Below are 23,889 nucleotides of genomic sequence, written 5' to 3' on the forward strand. Positions count from 1 at the left end.
GTGCCAGTTAAATTTAAGAAGCACAATAAAATTCATAAAATACATGCATACATACATAGATAAAACATCTCTATCTACAAAGCAGTGTATACCTCATGAGGGTTATAATCTGGAGGTAACTTCTCCAGCATCTCATCAGCAAGGCGTTGCACCACAGTTTCTCGGGTTTCCCCTCCTCCAGTGCCGCTGTCTTTGGGCTGGATGCTCACTATTGTACTTAATGTCTCATTAGCCAGGTTAGTCTGGTAAGTTATATCTGCGTTAGGGTGAAGTCCGAATACCTTAAAGGAAAAATAGAAAAAAATGGCATTTTCCTTCTAAAATTCTATCAACGGAAGAATGCATAAAAACGAATAAACAAAGAAAATTCTCAGCCCTATAAATAGGTCAGTGGGAGTACACTCATTTAACTGACCAAGAACCAAGCCCAAAGTACACAAAACATTAACACAGGCTGCATACACAATATAATTTTCATTCATATGAATCCTCTGGTTTTTTTAACTGATCTGATTATTTTCACATAGCAAGCTTTAGATCATGTTGTGACATGTTGTCAGTGGGTACAAACTGATTCTTTTCCATTGGTTCAGACTAGAGCTTGTTGGAAGCACGTTCTACGTGGACAATGACCCATCATCACTAGTCTCCATAGATCTATTTCTGTTTTACCAGCTGAAGTAGATGCCCCTAATAATCAGACCAGTTACTATTTCTATCACATTTCATTTTACTCACTCTGTTAGGCTTATAAGGCACGCAGCACAGTGAATAAAACATTGCCTATATTCCAAGTACCTAAAGATTTTATGACTGGTGATATATTTAGGATATTTTATGGTTTAGCTATTTTTGGTTTAAGTCTCCCACTCCTTACTTCCCCTTCTTCTGAAATGGAATTATTTTATTTTAGATACAGCTAGCACAGAATTACTGCAGAGCTGCCCTTTGTCTGAATGATAATAGCTTTCTCAGAAATTTCCACTGAAATATCAGTAAGTCTATAATTGTCAGGTTGACAATTGTAACTCTTCTCCAGGAGGAATTGTACTATGACTAACTTCACAAGCCCTCTTTTAATTATAGCTATTAACTGTGTCTTACAAACTTTAAACTACTGATCCAACAATGAGGAAGGCTTGTCCTCAATCGAGCATCAAAGCCAAGCAATCTTCCATTTCTTACTTTTCATGGTTTTGCATTTTACATTAGAATTAGGATACTGTAAGAAGACACTTGTAGTAACAAATATTTACATACTCTGGGGACAGAATGAAGAGGGCCATATGTAATAATGTTATGGTTGCAAATCTAGAAACTCAAAGACAAGAGATATAAGTGGCAATACCTGTGTCAAAGCCAGTAAAACTGCAGTGATTTACATCAGTTGTGGATGGCCCTTACAACAGCACAGAGCACAGCACAGACCTAATACTGCATGTGAGAGAAGGTGTGACTACAACTAGCATGGAATTAGGTTCCAAGTAGGATTTAACACATTTTGCACATAGCAGTTTACTCAACCTGAATATTTAGAGGTCTAAAAAGTGAAAATATCAATTCACTATATTATTTATCACTGAGTGAAATAAACATTTGAATCACAGAATCATAGAACAGTTTCGGCTGGAAGAGACTGTCAAGGTTATCGAGTCTAACCTTTGCCCTAGCCCTATCAACACCACTAAACCATGTCCCTCAGCACACCCACCCATCTCTTAAACACCTCCAGGGATGGTGACGCAACCACCTTCCTGGGCAGGCTGTTGTAATGCCTGACAACCCTTTCAGTAAAGAAATTCCTCCTAATATCCAACCTGAACTTCCTCTGGCACAACTTAAGGTCATTTCCCCTTGTCCTATCACTCATCACTAGGGAGAACAGACCAACCCCCTCCTCGCTACAACCTCCTTTCAGGTAGTTGTAGAGAGCAATGAGGTCTCCCCTCCCCTCTCCTCTTCTCCAGGCTTAAACAGCCCCAGATCTCTCAGTCATTTCTCGTACGACACACGCTCCAAATCTTTTACTAGCCTGGCAGCCCACCTCAATGTCCCTCCTGTAGTGAGGGGCCCAAACCTGGACACAGCACTTGAGCTGAGGCCTCACCAAAGCCGAGTACAGTGCCATGATCACCTCCCTGCTCCTGCTGACAACTCCATTCCTGATCCAGGCCAGGATGCCGTTGGCGTTCTTGGCCACCTGGGCACACTGCTGGCTCATGTTCAGCCGGCTGCCCATCAACACCCCCAGGTCCCTCTCTGCCTGGCAGCTCCCCAGCCACTCCCCAAGCCTGCAGTGCTGCTGGGAGTTGTTGTGGCTGAAGTGCAGGACTCGATGGAATTAGTCTTGGCCCAGGAATCCAGCCTATCTAGATCCCTCTTCAGAGCCTCCCTCAAGCAGATCAACATTTCCACTCAGATTGGTGTCATCTGCAAACTTACTAAGGGGGCACTCTATCCCCTTGTTCAAGTCATTGATGAAAATGTTAAACAAGACTGGGCCCAGTACTGAGCCCTGGGGGACACCACTCGTGACCGGCCACCAACTGGATTTAACTCTATTGAACATGACTCTTTGGCCTCGGCCATCTAACCTCCCCAGCAACGCATATGCCCATCCAAGCCAAGAGCAGTCAGTTTCTCTAGGAGAATGATGTGGGCAACAGTGTCAAATGCCTTCCTAAAGTCAAGGGAGACTCCATCCACAGCCTTTCCTTCATCCAACAAGTGGGTCACCCTGTCATAGAAGGAGATCAGTTTTGTTAAACAGGACCTGCCCTTCATAAACCCATGCTAACCGGGCCTGATGACCTGGTTGTCCTGCATGTGCTGCATAGTGGAACTCAGGATGATCTGCTCCATCAGCTTCCCTGGCACTGAAGTCAAACTGACAGGCCTGTAATTTCCCAGATCATCCTTCTATCCCTTCTTATAGATGGGTGTTATATTGGCTGAATTCCAGTCTGCTGGGACATCCTCAGTCAGCTAGGACTGCTGACAAATGAGGGACAGTGGCTTGGTGAGCAGCCCTGCCTGTTTGCTCAGCACTGTAGGATGAATCCCATCCAGCCCCATAGATCTGTGCACATCAGGGTGGAGCAGTAGGTCACTGACCATCTCCTCCTGGATTGTGGCAGGGATATTTTGCTCCTGGTCCTTGTCTCTTGGCCTGGGGGGCTGGCTTCCCTCAGTAAAAGTGTTTCTATTATGATAAACTGAGACAAAGAAGGCATTAAGCACCTCACCCTTATCCTCGTCTTTGGTTACCATATTTCCTCCTGGGTCTAGCAGGGGATGAAGGCTCTCCCTGGCCTTTCTTTTGTTCTTAATGTATTTATAGAAACTTTTCTTGCTGTCCTTTGCCTCCAAAGCCAGATTAATTTCTAGCTGGTCTTTGGACCTTCTAATTATCTCCCTGTATAACCTAACAACATTCTTGTACTTGTTATGAGTGGCCTGCTCCCTCTTCCAGAGGCCATGAACTCTCCTTTTTTTTCCTGATTTTCAGCCAAATCTCCCTATTCAGCCAGGGTCTCTCCTGCTTTTGCTCTTGCACAATAAGGGCTGGTTTGTTTGGTTTTGCCCTAGTAGATTTTGTGGCAATGCCATAGCTCAAGTTATGGAAAATATCTCCTATTGTGAATGTAAAGTGTAATGGTAATCCAAGGGCTAACTTCGTAATTGGTGCAATGTTTCCATGGGAGACAACTCTGGTCTTATTTTTTTATGCAAGTGAGGTATGAAGGAGAAAGAACAAAGAAAAGAAAGTAATAAAGTAATGGGTGGATCAGTGTCCTCGATATCCCATAAATTAATCAAGGAGCTTATTTTTTCATTCTTTTTGAGCCAAATCTCTGGGAATTTTCATTAAAAAGGGGTTGTTGGATTCTGTTATTCAGGTCTGTTTTGCCTGATAAATCGACAAATCCGGTTGCTAAAGCTCTATATCCCTCTGAAATCAAAGTCACTGTCAAAGGGACTGCTGAGTTCAATAGCCCTCTTCAGAAGCCAGTGTTTATTCTGATCAGAGGTTGAAATTTCATCAAAAGAGCAAGGATACAGCCATTAGATTTATTCAGCCTTTCTTTCCTAACTGAAAACGGAAAGGGGAGGAAAAAAAGACACACTGTTTTGACTATCACAATATCCTTTGTGGAACAAAGAAGACTGAGAGCTTAAAAGGTTAAAGGTTTTGATGAGCAATTTTGACAGATTTTGAAATGACAGAAGAAAGTCATAGCTTTTTTCCTGACCTGTGAGTGTGTGAAGGAGAAAAAGAGGTTTGCATTCCTATACTTGATCCTGTTTACAGAAAAGTCAAAGGTAAAATCTCCTTACATAAAACCATACATATAGATTTTTTAAAAGGCATCAAAATACTTTAAAAATACATTGTGCCATTGTGAGATAGTTTCCTAAGTGCTTGGAAAAGCAAATCCATCAAAGCCCCTGAAATCTGATAGGGTCAAGGTTCAAATACTGAGAGGAATCACTTCATGAGTTGTGCTCAAATGGATCCTGCTGATGCATTAACATGGCTGCACTTACCCTCACTTGGAAAAGTTCTATTGTTGCCACACAAACACCCTTACATTCTACTTTTACTACCTTCAGATATTTTCAAGTTTATGACCTTGGAATCTCCTCATCCTCTTAGCCAGCACATTATTAATAACAGAAAACCAGTTGTTTGGTTTTTTTTTCTGTTCAGTCCTGTCTATTTAATTTTAATAGAACTTACCTCCAAAAGCATTTATCAACTTAATAGCAATGAGACAGAAATCCAGAGCATGCACTTCTGTTTAAATTTTAACTTCATCACATGTGCCTGTACTACAGGGAGCAGAAAGTTTCAGTTAAAGAAGGTCTCATCTACCTCTTCTTGTTCAGTAGATCTACACTAGATACTCACTATAATGGTCTACCTGCTAATCTTGACCTATACACTCATGGCTCTGGAAAATATACCTGATTTATCTGACAAAAACTCTCTTTAATGTGCTGAAATATTTTACCTCGGGTGTATCAATCACCGGCAGCTGCTCTATGTAATGAAGATAGTCTTCAACTGTTTTCCCCTTTGGAATAACATAATCTTTGTAGAAAGAAAATTTTTCACTAAACATATGTTCTCCAAACCATACTCTTGCATAGGTATTCAGCAGTGCTTTGTCAAGGTCATCAGTGACACGGCCACCATATTGTACTTCTCCAAGCATATAGCGAACACAGCTCCAGTTCACTCCACGTTTAATGTCCATATCATCCAAATGATTCTGAACAAATTGCACGCTGGCTGCAAAGTCTGCCTGATTAAATTCATACGGAATATTCCAGCCCAACGGACCAAACTTTCGCCTTTCCTGTAAGATAGGTAGGGTTAAAGGTAAAATGCCGATCGATAGTAATTGTGAGGAAAACATTAAGTGCAAAAGAATATATGAAATATGCTAAGAATGCAGTAGTCCAGCTGGAAGTGCATTTCACTGACTTTAAAAAAAATATTCTTCTCTTAACGCACACAGGCCAAATGCTTGATTAATTATATAGTATTTAAATATTTCTTCATTTATCATCAGTAGAGAGATACAAAGAACAGGAATATTAATATTTTCACAACGAAAATATTCCTTCTTTTGTGTGCTGTGAATCTAGAACTATAGTTTTTGAATTACAGAAATGAAGCTACTCTTTTAGGAAATGATGTCCAAACTCATCAGCCATGATCATTGTATCTGAGGTCCTCCTATGGACTAGGTATATTCGTATCACTGATGTCTCTACATGGTGCAGATGCAAGCAGCAAAACAGCTTCTTACTAAATAATTTACAGATGCAGCTGGCAGTATTTGTTAGGGCAATATCTGGTATTTAAACATTCTTGACTTCCATCAAGAAAGAAACAATGGAACAAAGACAAGTGTACAACAGGCTTCCGTTGGATAACAAAGTGTCAGTGCATAGATTCCACAGAGCTAAATTAACTAGGTACCAAATATAAACTAAGAATACTGCAAAATCTATCAACAGAATGATGAAAAGTTGTGGTTATTCCATAAAGCACTTTCTTTAATGGAACTCTTAAAAGACAAGACCCAAAATCATCTTCCACCTTCATTTCCTCCTAGAGGAAAGTACAGGAAGGATTTATACTCACCCTCTTAGGCCTTCTGATTGTGAAAGCAGTAGTTTTAATACTATGGTTTTCCAATCCAAGGTGTAAATTGTTTTAATGTGCTTTTATGATTTAAAATATTAGTATAAAAACAGTTGAGAGATCATGTAGCTATGCCCAAAGATTTAATAGAGGAGTACACTAATTGATCATTGGTTGACTGTCCTGTTTCACTCTGAAAAACAATCCCTATTGGAGGCAGAAGATCAACATGAGCAAAATTTTAAGTTCTAGGACAGTTGCAGTAACAGAGGTGTGTTGTTTTCTTCCTTATTTAATTTGTATTAATTTATCAAAATGAGATTTACATTTAAACAGGTTTTTTATTTAGTAACATGGTGCATAAGTAAATGAAACATGGTTTTATGACAGAAGAAAAGAAATTTCTCTTTAAACCTGAACAGTTGTGTGAAGAAATGCTACAGCGTATAGTAATGGCTTCCACTGTGGCATGTTGCTCACTTCCAGGTGATCCTGTGTAATAGTTGAGTATGTTCGTTTTAAGCCAGCTTTCACACCTAGAAAATAAGTATAAAAATTAAACACATGAGCAAAAACAAATTATGAGACCCATTACATTCTTCTGTAAACAGTTAAAGGATGTCTACAGGTAACAGCATTGTTTGGGTAAGAGAGAGACATGCAACAGCAGGAGGGCAACAGGTTAGAGACTACTTGAAAAAGGTGGATGTTTTCATATCACACAGACTAACACCAAATTGTTAACGTTGGAAAGGACCTCTGGAGGTCACCTTGAGCAACACCATTTCTCAAAGCAGGATCAATATTCAGAACCACTATTAGTTATTATTAACTGTCATGGCTATGAAAGAAGCTAAGGGGTGATTTCGTAGCAGCTCACAAATACTTGAAGGACAATCACAAAGATGCTGGGGTCAGTCTCCTGTCAGCAGTACCAGATGATGTAACAAGAATCAACAGCCACAGCTACATGCTGCAGCTGGGGAGGCTGAGGTTGGGTGTTCAGAAGAGTCTTGCTTTTTCCTTTCCCAGTAGAGCACAGGATTGGCCTACCTCTGCATCCTTGGATGAAGTCAACAGGACAGAGAAAAAAGAGTAATGGAATGTACTAAGCCTAAGAAAAGAGTACTGACCTGACATTCTCCACAGGGTCTACACAAACAACAAAATCATTATCAATTATCTGTTACAAAACCAAATAATAACAATTTTCTCGCCAAGAGTCATGCTTTACGCATCATAAGACTGACTCACACAGCACCGTATTTAGTTATTGAAACAACAGAGAATAAAAACTAAAACACTGCACAGAGTATAGTGATACTGGGGAGGGGGTGGGAGCAGGGGGAGCAAACCGTGAAATTCAAAGAAAGGATGGTTTCCTACCTTGAGGGGGTTCATTAGTAAATTTGATAGAAGACTGTAAAAGATTAATAGGAAAATCTGGGTGAGCCTCTGTCGTGATCCAGGTCCTGAAACCTTCATTCATAGATTCTGTGACTGTGATGGTGCTCATTAATTCACTTAGAAACTCCAAGCCAAGGTGGCAGTTCTGTAGAAGGAGCCATCCCCCATCTTGCATGCACTGATTTAACAGGCGCCTTGCATGGACTTCCTGGCCCTGACCCATTGAAATAGCACGACAGAGAATATTCTGGAAGGAAAAAAGACAGTTTCTTCTATATATCATTCTTTAGAATGATTTTACACATGACATATTGTTTCTGTAGGTCCATATATAGTGACACTGTGCCATAGAGAAAAATGCTATTATCAGTGAAGACTGGTATACAAAACAAAACCACAAAACCCTCCAAGTTGCTCTTTTCTATGTGCTGGAAGAAAACGACACCTCCTCAACATAATCTTTTTCTGCAGGTCTTACAAATTCAATGGGATAAGACAAACGAAACATTTTTCCTTCCTTTTCCCCACTTTCCCACATAAAGCAGGACATACACCCAACAATATAGCTGCCTGTCTATTCTTTTTCCTATGAGGTGAACTATTTTGAGATGGATAGATAGTAAGGCTCCAGGTTATAACTAATGCACAGAGTAAAGCCAGCAACTTTTGTGTCTTTCTACTCTCTGAACACATGGACTTCATTTAACAGAGAACTGTCAAGGAAGCAGGCAGGACAAGAAAGTTTGGTCCACATGAAGTCATTCCGTAGCAAACACCCTGTATTGCTAATTTGCAGCTGTGGAGACACTCTTATAGCTAGTTTTCTAGCTGTTAGATTCCTGGATTCAGAAAAGATAAACCTCATAAATGCAAACAAGAGTTCTGGAAATTTATAGTCTTTCCTCTGGAGGCCAAGGAAGAAGCAAGTCAGTGGTTCAGCAAACCAGAAGATGATACAAGCTCTCACGAGGGGATGTGAAAAAGACAGGCTGACTGGGTTGCTATCAGGAACACATAAATCTGTAAGTCAAGTGCAGGCAGAGCCCCTCTTGCTTATTGTTCTTACTACCCTTGCTCTTGCTAAATAAGTAGTTCCTGACTTAGGTTGGCTTTCTGACTCCTACCAGAGAAAATGGGAATTATCAAACACAGTTGAGCATATTACTCTATATACATGTTGAAGGCAAGGGAATTGATGAAAAGATTTAGTTTCATGGACAGTTTCATGTTCAAGACCTACAGCTGAGTATCCCTCATGCTGTGAGCAATAAGCTGCATAAAGACATATCAATCTGGGCCTATGTTCTGCTGGCTGAGAGCTACAAAGTTTAATCTTAGGTTTTCCTGCTACTGGGACTCTCTCACCAGGAAACAAAAAAGAAGGAAGCAATCCAGTTCTGAACAGCATGGATGAGGTTGCCCTGTTTTTGTAGGAAAAAAGGGTTAAGCATATGGACACAGGCTGTGCTGGGTCATTTGGCCTTAGGGTCACAGAACAGGCCTCGACCTGATTTTACTGAACAGTATAAAAACAGTTGCTGTATATGATCCTCCACAGCCTATAAAAAGGCTTAAGGAGAAGAGAATGTCAAAGATAAGAAAGCAGTTAAATCCTGCTCTCAGGTCAGTAAAACCTGAAATTGCAGCTAAAAGAAGCAAAGCTAAAGAGGCTGTGAAGCTGTCTGTGTGCTGGAGAAGTAAAAACTTTACCTTTTCTAAGTTGTATGTGAGTACAGCCAGCACTCCCATAAGTCAAAGACTGTGACTAGCCCTGCAGAGTGCATAAATATTCAGCTGGTACATTATTCCCTAACAAAGCATCTGCCTATAATTTGCTCTTCTCAGCAATGTTACCTCTCAAACGTGCAATCACTAAAGGTGATAAAAACACCAATACAAGGAAAAAATATTTTTCCCTATGGATTGTCCTCATTTTACTCGTTCTGAAAGAACTCTACCAAAATGTCTGCATACAGAACGGTTCTCTTGATAGTGAGTCATACCAATATATCTGCGTCATCTTAATACATTGCTATCCAGATGAAAATACTATCATTTTAGTCATTTTAGTTTAGTGGCCTTGACAGTTCTGCTGAGGGTTCTGTGCATCACTCCCTGAAAGAAGAAACTATCTCTACAATAATAAAAATACCAATTTTTAATGAAGCTAAAGTGCTAGGCATAATGAACTTCATTTTAATTCAGAAAGCTAAATTTTTACTCCATCTTCAAATGAAAGTCAAGGGCATAGAAATCCAGCTAGGTTTCATATAGAGCTTGCTTGGTTTATAATCAAAGTTATATAGCACAGTAGTCACACCTACTGATTCCAATTCTTTGGGAGAAGTCCATCTGAATAACTAAATTTTAGAGTGAAAAATAAATTCTGGTCACAAATTTGAACATTTTCTACTGCAGATAATGGATTTAAATTGTTAATATCATACTTAGATGTACCATCAGCACTGACAATCCATTTTAAGACTACAAATCATGCATGTAAAAGAGAAATCACTGAAAAAGAGGCCCAGCAGTTCTTCTGGAAGTTTTCTATCAGTAAGAAGAAGAAAAATAAAATAAGAACAATTAATAGGATACTTTGGAGGCATAGAATCACATAAATACAAAGATCAGTCCCTTGGTGCAGTGAGCCTATGTTAAGTCAAAAGTTTATTCTGGACAAAAGAGAAAAAAGAGGAAAGGAAAAAAGAAAAAAGAAAAAGAAAAAATAAAGATAAAAAAGAAAAGAGAAGGAGAAGGAGAAGGAGAAGGAGAAGGAGAAGGAGAAGGAGAAGGAGAAGGAGAAGGAGAAGGAGAAGGAGAAGGAGAAGGAGAAGGAGAAGGAGAAGGAGAAGGAGAAGGAGAAGGAGAAGGAGAAGGAGAAGGAGAAGGAGAGAAAGAGAGAGAGAGAAAGAGAGAAAGAGAGAGAAAGAAAAAGAAAAAGAAAAAGAAAAAGAAAAAGAAAAAGAAAAAGAAAAAGAAAAAGAAAAAGAAAAAGAAAAAGAAAAAGAAAAAGAAAAAGAAAAAGAAAAAGAAAAAGAAAAAGAAAAAGAAAAAGAAAAAGAAAAAGAAAAAGAAAAAGAAAAAGAAAAAGAAAAAGAAAAAGAAAAAGAAAAAGAAAAAGAAAAAGAAAAAGAAAAAGAAAAAGAAAAGAAAAAGAAAAAAGAAAAGAGAAAAAAGAAAAAAGAAAAAAGAAAAAAGAAAAAGAAAAAAAAGGAAAAAGAGAAAAGAGAGATTCAATCTCTCAGTGTTAATAAACACTTTTACTTTAAAAGCATCTGTGTTTGTAGTTCGATTTGCAGAATCTGGATGTCTTTTGTAAAATTTAAAACTTTCTCTATGCTCTGTGGTAAGATCTTTATTTCAAGAGATGAGACAAGAACTTCACGGTTAAACATTACAGTTTACATTTACAGTTCACATTACGGCTGAACTTCAGGTTATGACAGCCTAGCTGATGTTCCCTTGTTCATAAACCATGTGTGAATGAAAAAGGCGATCCCTTTAGCCCTTTTGCAACCTCACTTTCTATTATTCTATACGTTTCCTTAAAGCATGAAAACATTTTAAAACTGCCCACCACAATATCCTTTCAGAATGACAGTGAAACCTGCCGTCTTTTAACAGTCACAGAGAGAATCTTCTACCTATCAGCATTTCCTCAGGCAGGCAAAGGTTTCACAGAACGGAAGAGCATTTTGTTCCACCATTCGCAAGAGTGACTTTAAGTGACCAGTTGATTTCAGAAATAGACTCTATTAGGAGGTTAGTGTCCCTTGTCTCCTTACATGGTCAATGGGATAGAAATACTCAATTCCTCGATGCAAGTCAGAGTTAATTTTTAATCATGTGCTCTGAATAGCTTTCAAAGGAGCCACTCTTTACTGATTACAGAAACTCCTACTGGAGACAGGGTAAGTACCTATCTAGGAGTCGATTTCACAGATAACATATGTTGAACAACCAAATAGGTGAATGAACACATCATCACAAAGCTGACACTCCTTTTGTATTCATACCATAGGGCATGAAAACAGGAATCCAACCACAATCACCTAATGTGTTTAGCTGCACTTGAAAAGAGACTAAAAACATTGCCCATTTTTAGTCAATAAATATTCCTGCAGTTAATTTCCTATGTTCTACAAAGTCAAAATGCCACTCCTATCTAAGGGAAAGGAAATGGAATATTTTGTGAATAGGAATAAAATTCTTCTTCCAATATATTTCTTCCAGAAAATATAAAAATCCGGCTCACCCAACTGCTGTCCTTCTCCCTCTCCGTCTATATATTGGCTGGCTATCTGGCTGTACAGTTTTTGGGGACAAGGACCACATCAGCTATTTCAGACATAAGATTCCTAAGTTTAAACTCTCAAGTGAGAGTTAGATCCTAAATTTAAGCACTTTGTCAGTCAGAAAAATAAACTAAGAGAGCCCTAATTTTAAAAGAGAACAAGTACCTAAGCTTTATAATTATTGAGCCAAAGAGACTTGTGGGTTCTCCCCACTTTTGCAAATAAGTCTTACTTAGTGCATATTAAAATCTGGCACCTGCAAATGAAGATGCACTCTAATAGGGAGGGAAATTTATGGAGATTGACTTGTGAATAACTGCTTCTTTGGAAAATTATGTTGCATCCACATTGTGAACCATAAAACACAGAGCACAGAGTGCCTTAATGTAATGCTGTGCTGTAAGAAATGCTGAACATCTCCATTAAGTGAACTGAGTGAACAGTAGGGTCTCCAAATTAATTTATCTTGTGACCATATTTATGGTTTTTTCAGTATCTTCCTGTAATCATCATGCTGTCAGCTGCTACTGTGAATGCAACACAGAGTGAACCACGAGTATTGCTTTGTTCTTATGGCTAAATAATGGACTATCATAGTCTGCTGGATAAAGGCAGAGGTCTCACCGGAATCAAACAACTGGAAAAAGCAAGAATGCAACATTTCCATTTCCTCAGTAAATGTATTTTGACTACTGCCCCAAAATTATCTTCCAGAGAACACTGGTATGAATATGAACATAATCACTTGAACTTCTATAAAATGTGGAAATAGTGTTTCTACTTCAAAGGGATATGTTTAAATGTTTTTATCAGCTCTAGTAAACAGCTTAGTCAGATACCTTTGATTTTGCAAGACGTTCTATATTTTCAGTGGGGTCAGACCCCATTGATAAAAAACATGTCAAAGGTGTTCGACAGTCGCTTTCTGTCCACATTGCTTCCATCTCAAGAATAAATCCATCTGCATATTTCCCTCCAAGAGATTCTGCAACATAGTGTCGAGCCTAAAAAAAAGCCAAGTTACCAGAAATAAACACCTTAATTTTTTTATTTATTTAGCATTAATTACTTACACTGAATTTACCAATACATACTTTGGAATGCAATGAATTTCTAAATTTTCATTATCAACTTTGGTGTAACAGAAGTTAGAGTCCACAGGAGGCAACTATTGAAAACCTCACACAGCAAACTTCAAACAAAGAAAAAAAAGAATTCTGCTCACACAACAGCCATCCGGTGAACACTGTTGCTAGAGGATGCTAAATAGTTTTCTAAAAAGAACTAAAGAACTCCATGCAGAATAGATCTGTTGCCAGCTCTGAGGACAGACCAGATAGTCCCCGTAAATTACTGACTGCTAAAGCCTGGTGGACAGTCAAACAAAAGAGTGTCTCCACACCAGTCCCATTCTTAGCTCCTCTAAGCAGGTATTGTTGACACTGCCTCTGCAGCATAACAGATTAGACAGATCTTTCATCTGACCCAGTTACAATCTTCATATATTTGCTGGAACTTCAAACAAATTCTCCTGTTTGGTGGTTATCCAACTGAAGTCTATATAGAGAGAATATCTATTTTTACAAAACATAAACACAGCTCAGACTTTATCCTTAAAGGTCAAACTTTCCATATGCTGCTATTGTCCTCTTTTCACAGACATTTTCCAAAAGGACTTCTAAAGCTATCCTGGTATATGAATTGCTTTTTTGACTAACATGAGTTTCCAACTGTGTAAACTACTAGCATAGATTCTGAGGCATGTATTAGGGAGCAAAACACCAAGGAGCAAAGTGGAGGAAGACACCAATTTCAGAAAAAATAACTCAGCCATTCACTACTAAAGGTAACTTCTGCCCTAGCAAAGAGTGGTAAAATTTTGTGACACTGGGGAAACACAGCAGAGAAAGAAGAGATAAAGAGGATAGTAACAAAAAGGATGGACCCTCTCTTTCCCTTTGGTCTGTTTAAATAGTGGCAGATGGAGTTTCCATACTTTCTTATTTACCAGCCAAAGAGAAGAAAGGAAAAAGGATGGAAGGAGTCTTCTTGAAAAAGAGATCCAAGAAGTAGTGTTCCCTAAATACAATATGGATGCTACCACAACATGTAACAACATGTAAAGTTGAAACATGCAGAAAGTACTACTTTCCAGTGTACCTCAAGAAAAAAAAAAGTGAAAAAATGACCCACAAAGAAAAGAAAAATCAAAATATCAGACTGTGGAAACACTGCTAGTCCATCGTGGTTCCTTTTTACAGCATCTGCCATGAGACAGCCTTAAATATTACTTCACCAGCCTGAAGGGCAATTAAACAGTTTATCTGCTATTTCAGTGCACCTGTCATCAAAGTGAACTGTTCTCTTTCCACCTCTTCTGTGAAAAAATAGAGATGTATTTTCTGATTCACTGGAAGAATGCACCTGCTTTACAAGTTTCATAACTCCACCTTAGAAGGGCCACACATAAAGAATGGTATATTTACAGCTCCAGCATGACTTATTTCATGTATTACAACGTCCTTTCTAATTTACTGCAATTAAATGAATTAATATTTCTTTCACATATATTGATTATAAGTATTTCAGTATCTGATCTTCAAAACAGCTCACTCTGCAACGAATGCTACAATAAAAATAAATTCAGAGAATATAAGTTTGGAACTAGCAGTCCTACAGGAGATGTCACATGGCATAACCATTGTACAAAAGCACATCTTACTTGGGCAATGGTGTGATCAGGGCACCAGCTACGGACAAGGAGCAGTTTACGGAATTGATCCAGTAAGTTGTCATACCCATCAGGAATAACAGCTTTTTCAGGTGCTTCTTCATCAAACCAAGCTTTCCAAGATTTCTCATTCCTAACAACTTGCACCAGGAGTTGATTAAAAGGGTGCAAGCTAGATAACTGAACAAGATTGAGCCACGTCATGTCAAGGATCCACTTTTTTGGTTTTGGTTCCACAGAATTCAGATCCAAACTGGCACCTCCTGCAAAGTGAAAAGTATTATAGCAGGAAAAAAAAAACATTGCTAAACAGAAAAGTGACAAGAAGTAAAAATATTTATTTCTATTATTTAGGGAGTAAAAATCTTCATAAACCAGGACACGGAGACCAAGAATTTGCATGGACAAGTTATTTCACAAAGTTAGATTGGGGAAGTGCTTTCCCAGAGCTGATATTCTAATAACTTTTGTGCTGCCTTTTTTTTTTCCTGTTTTCCAATGCAAAATAGTTAAATATCCTCATCTGAGCATTATTTTGATAATTAATAATCTATATTGCTCTTGTTCTGGAAAATCTGTCTCCTAAATCCTTCTCGGGCTACACATGCTTTCATGCAACATTAAAAACATCAAATCCACTGGATACCCCATATTGTTAGTGCAAGCACAGCAAAATCTGAATTTGGTGGTTCACAGACATATGTAAAAAGGAAAATGTTTCAAGAAATTACCTTTGATCAGTGTCTGAAACTCAGTATGTGAAATTTTCTTGGCCTGCAAGTCAATCTTCAGTGCCAGAAGCAACGTAAACAGGAATCTGTGGTTTTCATAAAGGCCTCGAACTGTATACTTGAAGACTTCATAGGTCAGATGCTCAATTACATACACTACCCTTTTGGCTGTGATCTGAGATTTCTGAGATCTTTCCACTGATAGGTCAAAAATGCCAAGGAACTGTCGTAAGGATGTCTGGTACATGACATTAACCAAGCTCATTTCCACAATTAGGAAATAAAGGATGCTACCACGACCAGCAACGGGCCGATACTCTTCACGTGCTGTATTGATTTTCACCTCTGTCTCTGCTGCTACACTTAATTTCTCACTGACCTTAAAAATAATTGAAAAGACCATGCAGATTAAGTCATGTCACTTGTGATTTATAATGCACAAGCAAAAAGAAAAGGTTATGATTAAGATCGCAATGGCATTTTTTAGTCAAGCTTTGCTTCCCCCTGTCAGTGTTTCAACACAGACATCATGTCTTCATATGTTCAAACATCAAGCACAATGGCATTTGATTCAAATTTACACCTGCAAAATATGTCTGCAACATAAAGAAGTATCCAGGTAGCAGTTTAATTTTGTAATATTTTATGAAGAAAAATGATAGCACTTCTAATATTTATTTATTAAGAAGTCAGATGTTATATAGTGGCTCTGAATGGGAAAAAAAACCCCAAAACCAGGAAAAAAAATCTGTCTACAAATAATCTTTAAATTACAATTACAAAATATTTCTGCAATACATTCAAAACTCACCTCTTCTGCTGTTGTTTTAGTGATTCTTAAGACTTCTATCAGATTCTCATCTTCAACCAAAGAGCCCTCTGTACTGGTTAGACGGAAGAGTAGATTATCTTCAAGCTCCTGCATTTTCCTTTTGTTAGATGTCACTTCTTCCATCAGTTTGACTCTTTCTGCCTCCAATTCCTGCATTCAGAAATTTTCCTTAGAATATTTAAGACTAATTTAAAGAAACATTCCTTACAATGACACAGAAAACACAGGATTTCATGCATGATAGATTGGGGTTTTGCTCTTTTTTCTGTAATATACAGAAATACTATATATGAAAGTAATTTATGCATGTACTACATTTATTTGATTAATGTAGCTTACTCAGCAGTGGAAACACACTGGAATTACCAGCAAAAACTTCCTTGTAGTAATATGCATAACTGACTAAAACGAGTTTTCAACAAGAGCTGACAAAAGTCACATTAAATTAAGTACTTCAAATTAAATCACACAAAGGACTAAAAGATACACTGTATGGATAGATTTTACATTGTTAGGAAAGTTGACTCAATGATGTTTTCTATTTCCAATTTCTACAACCATGACTTTGCAAGATGCACTCCTCTATCACTTATAAAATAGGAAATGTTACAATTATTATGTATGTCATACAGAATTCTTATGCTATTTCTACAAGACAGACAATGGCAAAGGAACAACGACAGACAAGTCAACATCATGCCAAGCGAAATGAGACATCTACACTGCACAGTCCAACACAGCTCAGGGATACTCTTGCTGCCTACCTTTATTTAATTAATCAAGTCAACTTCCTTGTAAGAAAAAGGTAGTTAATAACACCAGTCTACCTACACCTAAACTGTGGCTTCATTCTTGTCAAGATGTCAGGTTAGAGAAAAAGGCGATGTACAGAGTTATGCAGTACAGGAGAGGCTCTCCGGTATTTCAAAGAAGTGACAAATTTCTTTACTCTCAAAAGCTTCTTGTTTGGAAACCTGTTTGTAATATATTCTAGGACAATCTAATGTAGCTCTGTGGAAGCTACAAATAACACTGCATCCTAAAAGAGAAGAATAACTTAAGCATCCATCAAATTTTAAGCACCAAATTAATATTTTCTGCATTTTTTCCTCTTTACCATTAATACAAAAAAAGATTAGAACTGCATCCAAGGAGTAGTTCTACAGAACACTCATATGTATATTTAAGTACATGCTTAAATTCTGCTTAAGGACGTGCTTAGTTTAAGAACAGACACTTCATCCATTTTATTTGTAAGCTTGTAAAGAATATCTTTCAGAAAACTAGCAAATATACCAGATGCCAGGCTTTTCTTTGCAAGAGGATTTTGTGACTGCATTTGTAACTCAAAAAAGAGCTGTTCTGAATACAAACAGTGGCAGGAACTTAATTATCAAATACAAAAAGATTTTCTTCTTAAAGTTACAGGAGCAAATTTTGAAGCTGAGAAGAATAAATAGTCTTTGATGATCTATTTCATCAATCACTATAGCAATCTTTAAGAATGTCTTGGTTTCTTTAATCTATTACTTTAGCGCAATGATCATAAACTTGTCTTCTTGTTTGTGATAGAAAACCTGTTCTTCAGATCCTCTGGTCATGCTCTGTCTTTTCTTTGAACCAAATTTATTCAAGCTCTGGCTGTCTACACAAGGACATTCATCTCTTACTGAAACAGAAGAGACAGAGCAGCCATGGTATCTGCCGAAGTGAAGAAGTTTAATAAATGTTGATCACCTGCAACTGTTTTCCTGTACAGCACGCAGTGCTGATAATAACCAGCTACTCTTTCAGGTCTCTTCAGCCGATACACAGCATTGGATTAATATTTTTCAGTGAGCATATTTTTGCCCCAAAATGAAGTCTGTGTTGCTACATACATTCAGTATGAATTCTCTAACAGTTTCATCCAGGCAAAAAAAGCACAAAGTGTGGGCATCTATGTGTGGGAGACAAGTATGCATCTCTCTTTGTTTGAGAGTTTAAAAGTAGAAGCTTTTAGGTAGGTCATGAGACCAATTTCACTTCTATTAAAACTCTGTCTCCTATCTGAGGTAAACTGCTCAATCCCAGGGACTCCTGATGATGCTGTTTGGTTTTGCTTACATAAACATACATCTACTGGAGTAAAGATTAACAGGTTTACATCCCTAGCATTGGTCCCACTCTGCTGGCGGAGAGCGTTTCTTCAGTACCTGCTGTTGTAGTTTTCCCATTTTTCATGGAAAAATTCACAGGAAGTTTGGGCATAGCAATGACTTTTCTAGCCTCTGGCTGTGACTGTCAGACTGAAGAAAGGGCACTTAGATTTTGGTCCTTACTTCAGCAAGTGCTTATTTGCACAAAGTTGAAAGGTGTTGGCCAAAGATAGTGACTAAAGCACACCACTTAGAATCTGCTTTGGGAAGTCAAAGAAGGAGGAATAAATTCTCTTAGGTGGCGAACTGCTCTCACATGAGCAAGCCTATCTGAGTTACTTATTCAAAGCAGCAGCTCTGCTAATCCAAACCTTAACTTTGTTACTTCTACTCACAAAGACACAATTATGAAATGTTTAATTTGAAATAAATAAGTCATTCAATTTGATATGAAATACAAACTCTATGCTTTCACTTTAATAAGAAAGGAAGCAAATATTTCATTTTATTGTAACTGGACCATAGCATTCATGTATTTATTGGCATGCCTGCCATAGTAAAAAAAAACCCACACATTTTTCCTCAGTGCCTATGATGAATTGACTCCTAAGTTTTTGATAACCAGGCTATTAAATTATATCACACAAAAAGAAATATGAATTATCTAGGAATTAAATTACTTTGAAGGATGTCTCAGATTTAGTATTATGAAATAAAACTCCTGAAAAAGACCTGAGAGACAGTTTTCTTCTTTATATTTGCTTCCACATAATCAATGGAAATTTTAGTAACAGCAGAGTCAAGACAGTGCTCAGGGTTCCTTAAAAATCTCTTCTGTCCTTACACTCTAGAGCCTGGCTGGCAAAAGTAGTTCAAGTTTATAAGCATTTTTTTATGTAATTCAAATTAAGTTTAAAAAAGAATTCAGAAATAAAAGAGGTTTCTAACTGAACAAGGAGCGTTTGCTTTATATGAAGGAATAAATATGTTTTATGTATGTCATGTATATGCCTGTGATGTATTTTTAATGAATAATTTTCTTTCTTCGCTTTCCAAGGCCAGATCTTAAAATAAAGGTTTAGGTCCCTACATTCAATTAAAAAAACAGCTCCACATTGTCTTTCAGCAAATGCACAACCCCCTAAACTTTCTTTCACGTTTTTGTTCTTGCATTTAATTTTACCCACTCATGGTGAAGAAAGTGAACAAGCCTTCCCTCTACACAAACAGTGCAAACCACTAGATACCTGTTTTTCTGTGCGGATGACACGGCCAAGGAGCTGATCTTCCAGACCTTTCATAGTAACTGTAAAGTCAATCACTGTTGTTCTTGCACTAATTTCTGGAGTATAGGCTGGATTAGCCAACTTTGTTGTCATATAAAGGGTAAACCCTGTCATCAGATCTACCTCCTTGTCACCTACTTTCACCTGAAAATAAAACATATTACTCAATTTTCAAAAGCTGAATTCAGAAAAGCGGTTATTTTATCCAGTGAAAACTAGATGAACTTTTTTCTTTTTACATTTTCACTTACACTTATTAAATTTTCTGCTTAAAGGGTAAAAGAATCCCAACCCCATGAGTTCACTGCTCATCTTTCTAAGCTTTGCACAGGTGTGAATCTTGGCAGTAACCACACTATGAGATACCCAAAGCATCTGTCCCAGTGGTTTTTACTTCCATGTTCCCAATTCATCTTACTTTGTGTGCTGAACCAGATTTTATGAAATTTTTTTCCAAGATGTTATCAAGAGCAGGATCAAGTTCCTCTCCAACATCTTCTATTAACAAAGGTCGTCCAAGGGACAGGCAGTCTTCTACATGACTTCTGAAGAACTTGTGGTTCATAGTAGTAACCTAGGAAGATTGGTTCACAATACAGCATGCATTTGCAAGCTCACAGAAATCACATAAAATCTATTGCAGCTTTCAAAAATTATACTCATCCTGGAATACCTACACAAATATTTGCATTTTAGGGACCAACACTCACCTCTGAGGAAATGAAAGGAACTTTTGCTTTAAGCTTAACAGAAAGGGGAATTGCACTTGATGTTTTTGTTTAATGTTATTTATTTACTTATCTACATATTTATCTAATCACTGTTGTAGCTTACTACATTTTAAATATTAATAGCTTTATGCTCAGAACACTAATGTGAAGCAGGGAACCAGTGTTACATAGGAGGCCTGGTCTCACATCAGATGTTGAATTTCCAACTCAGTTCCCATTTCACATTATAAAGCCTTAAAATTGCTAAAAATCACATAGACTTTTTTTCACTTATTTAAATTTCAAAATTTAACATAAGCCTTTGGGATTATAAATGAATAGCCTTTCCAGGCATCCAGCCTTGGTTTCGGGATGCTTTTTTTACCAGAAGAAAAAAAACTAAGATAGACACGTTTTAAAAATAAGTCCTTGTCTTGCAATGAGTGCTCTTTGAAAAAGGTATAATAAAAATATCTAGAGGCACATTATATAGTCTTAAAACAGTATATTACATAAAGATTAATATGATATTCCACCACTCTGCACTTTTAGCTTTGTTATAATGCAGGCAATATGTGTATCCACCGAAACAGGATGTTGCCTACGTTTTCAGTCCAAATGAAACAGAGGGATGAAGTTACTTGTATTAGTGACCAACAATACAACCCTAACAAGCCCAAAGAAAATTTCAATATCCCAGATGTAAAAGCAAAATCTAAACACTTGTGTATTGAGAATTCTGACATAACTCTCTTCCTCCTGGACCTTTCAGGGGGAGAATAAAGATTCTTCTAACACAGTTGACACCTAAGCCAGGATGTCTAAAAGCCCATAAATGATTGAATTTTCAGCAATGCGTTTAGAGGCTGCACCTGTGTGTATTCAAAGCCATGCAAGTTTTCAGAGTACTCAGAAGTTCCGTAGTTAAGCCCTGTAAGGATTCACAAATTTAATGGGCTGGATATTCACGCATATTGACCACAAGGCAAGCCTGGCAGACATTTTTCTCTGCCTCACCAGTCAAATGTCATAATCACTTATGGTGTATGAATAGCTGGGAAAGAGGAAATGGTATTTTAATCTACATTCCCCAATTCCTGCTTTGGTGAGCACACGATATAAGATTCTTACACAATTACTGGTCCAGAGAACGGAAGCTGGGTGTTAGCCGTGCCCTTCCACAGGCTGCATGCCAGCATATGGAGCACAGGCAACACAGACTCAGTGACAGTTAGGGGAGAGAACTGAAGTTGTGGCTTGGAGGACACTTTTAAATCTTTGGGGAAAAAGCAATTGGCAGAAAGAGTCAGTCTAGGTCCCTAGCTGAAGGAGATTGACTTTTGCCACTCCTGAGCTCAGCCTGGCAGCTCTGTAAAGTCCTGAGCAGGAGATGCAAGTCTCAAAGAGGATGGAATATGAGATATATCTTTCTCTCTATTGTTTCCTGTTGGTTATGCACACTAGCATTTTTGAGGGTCAAAGCAACGTTTGATGTAATTTAGAGGAAGCCATGTTACACCCTGTAACGGTAGATTTCACAAAATCACAAAATACCTAAATTCTGTGAATATAACTCACACATTTTAGGCATCCATTTTCCCAAGATCTTTGAATGGTTTACATTATTTTTCTGTCTCTTCACACTCAATACTTCCCATTTATAGCTGTGTTGCTACACCAGTTTTTGAGCACATTCAACTCACCAGAAACTGGATTTGGTGTGGGATTGAATGTTGAGGCTTTCTCAACAGTGCTAGGAAATACAGATCTATGTAAGGTTCCAGAAGGTTAAGGATTTAGCTAATGACACCACCATGATGTTTTTAGCTCTCTGCATGTCACCATCCTTACCTTCACTGTCAGTTTCTTTTTCTTCTCCATCACTCTCATTTTGAGTAAAGATAGTATACCATGGTATTCATGTGATAATCTACAATTTTAGGATAGGCTTGATTTATTAACAGCTAACTCTTTTGTATCATACTCTACTTGGCCTGAAAATATATCATGTATTTAGATATTTATCATAACCCATTTTATCCCGTTGGTGTAGCAAAGCGGGGGGGGTAGGCTGACTAAAAGGGAAAAAAAAAACAAACTTGGTTTTGAATTAAATAGAAGACCCAGATCCCAAACAGGATGCACTGCTAGATAGAAAGTGAGAAGGGTGAATAAATTAAGCAATAAATATTTGTATCAGATGTATTTAATCATCAAGATGGAGCCTAAATTTGTGCTTTATGTTTGATATGCCTCAACGATCACTAGATTTCCATTCTACCTCAGGCCACCATTCTTTTTCTAATTCTTCCCTTTTTTCTTTCCCCTTTTTCCTTCTCAAATTGCTTACCCTAAAATGATATTGCCATGCAGGACCAACTGCCTGATCCTGTCTGGTCTTAATTTTGCAAGTCTTTTGCTTCCCTCTGTTTCTCTTTCTCTATGACAAGTAATTAAAAGATTCATCACAAAAATATATATGGCATAACAAAATTTTGATTTGCTCTTGAAAGTGTCTTTCTGGGAGATGACAAAGCAGTACAAGCTATTTCACCTTAATACAGATAGGTCACATTTTTCATCAGTCTTGTTTTAATTTCTGCTTAACTCTATAACATAAATATCAGATTTAATACATGTCCAAAGTATGATGACAGAAGAGTCTGCATTGCTAACTATGATGTGAAATGACACACGTATAAAAAATATTAAATAAACTACTTACCTGGAGTCCGTTATTATTTTCCTTATTTTTAATCCAGGTCTTTCCTTGACCTTGTGGATCAATCAGCAAAGGATATCTAGATGCTTTTGTGACAATAATGCCATTCTGAACTGAAAGGTCATCATTTGGAAGACCCTGGAGATTCCATTCACCCACTGTAGCATTGTCAACAAGCATACCAGTAAGGTTCAGGTCCTAATAGAAAATTACAAAACTAGTGCCAGTTAAAGGAGTTATACTAAAGTGTGTGATAGAACGTTTTTTCTCTTATTCTCATCATAATGCATGATGGAATGTATTTCATAGTTGCTGTTCCTTTCTTTAAAGCCTAGTGCCTAAGCTGCTGAATTTGGGCAATACTGAAAGTGAATTTTGTTTGGGCTTTGATGTCCATCAAAGAGTGTCAGAGAAACTCTGAAGCCAATTCAATACCTAATGACAAGCTGATTTTGGTATTGGCAAACTCTTTTCTTGCTAGCTCAAGAGAAAGGGTCATCATGGTCACAACAGTTTCCTCATTCTGTAAAGTGCCCTCCAAGTATGTATATGAATACAGGATGGCTTGTGGGAGACTCAAAGAAAGATGTGCTATGGATCAATAAACATGAACTATCATGGAAAGTTATTGTTGGTCAGAACTCTTCCGAGCATATACACTCTCCTAAAGTTTGATTTGACTATGTCAACTAACCTGCCTTATTTTTACTCAATACAAACAGTGGCTGGCTTCTCAAGAATGGGATTGTAAAGAAAATAGTGCTTAAAATCACAAACAAGGCTTTCCAAATTAGAAAAGTAGCTTAATAATGATGTGAGTTTAAAAAGAATAAAATCGAAGGATTTTTTTTAATTTGCTTCTTATATTTTTCTCTCA

At 37.6% G+C, this 23,889-nt stretch overlaps 1 protein-coding gene across 1 annotated transcript in view; it reads right to left on the minus strand.

Annotated features, from left to right (window-relative positions):
• LOC104279477 (dynein heavy chain 5, axonemal-like) overlaps positions 1–23,889 on the minus strand; it is a 154,944-nt gene that overhangs the window by 25,505 nt on the left and 105,550 nt on the right. The window contains 11 exon segments of the mRNA XM_009876770.1: positions 93–281; positions 5,016–5,363; positions 6,572–6,693; positions 7,544–7,811; positions 12,702–12,866; positions 14,585–14,856; positions 15,325–15,703; positions 16,136–16,306; positions 19,542–19,724; positions 19,999–20,154; positions 23,016–23,210. Of these exon segments, the coding sequence (XP_009875072.1) occupies positions 93–281; positions 5,016–5,363; positions 6,572–6,693; positions 7,544–7,811; positions 12,702–12,866; positions 14,585–14,856; positions 15,325–15,703; positions 16,136–16,306; positions 19,542–19,724; positions 19,999–20,154; positions 23,016–23,210 (2,448 nt within the window).

The sequence above is a fragment of the Apaloderma vittatum genome, unplaced genomic scaffold (genome assembly GCF_000703405.1).
Source record: "Apaloderma vittatum isolate BGI_N311 unplaced genomic scaffold, ASM70340v1 scaffold6279, whole genome shotgun sequence".
In the NCBI taxonomy this organism is placed as follows: domain Eukaryota; kingdom Metazoa; phylum Chordata; class Aves; order Trogoniformes; family Trogonidae; genus Apaloderma; species Apaloderma vittatum.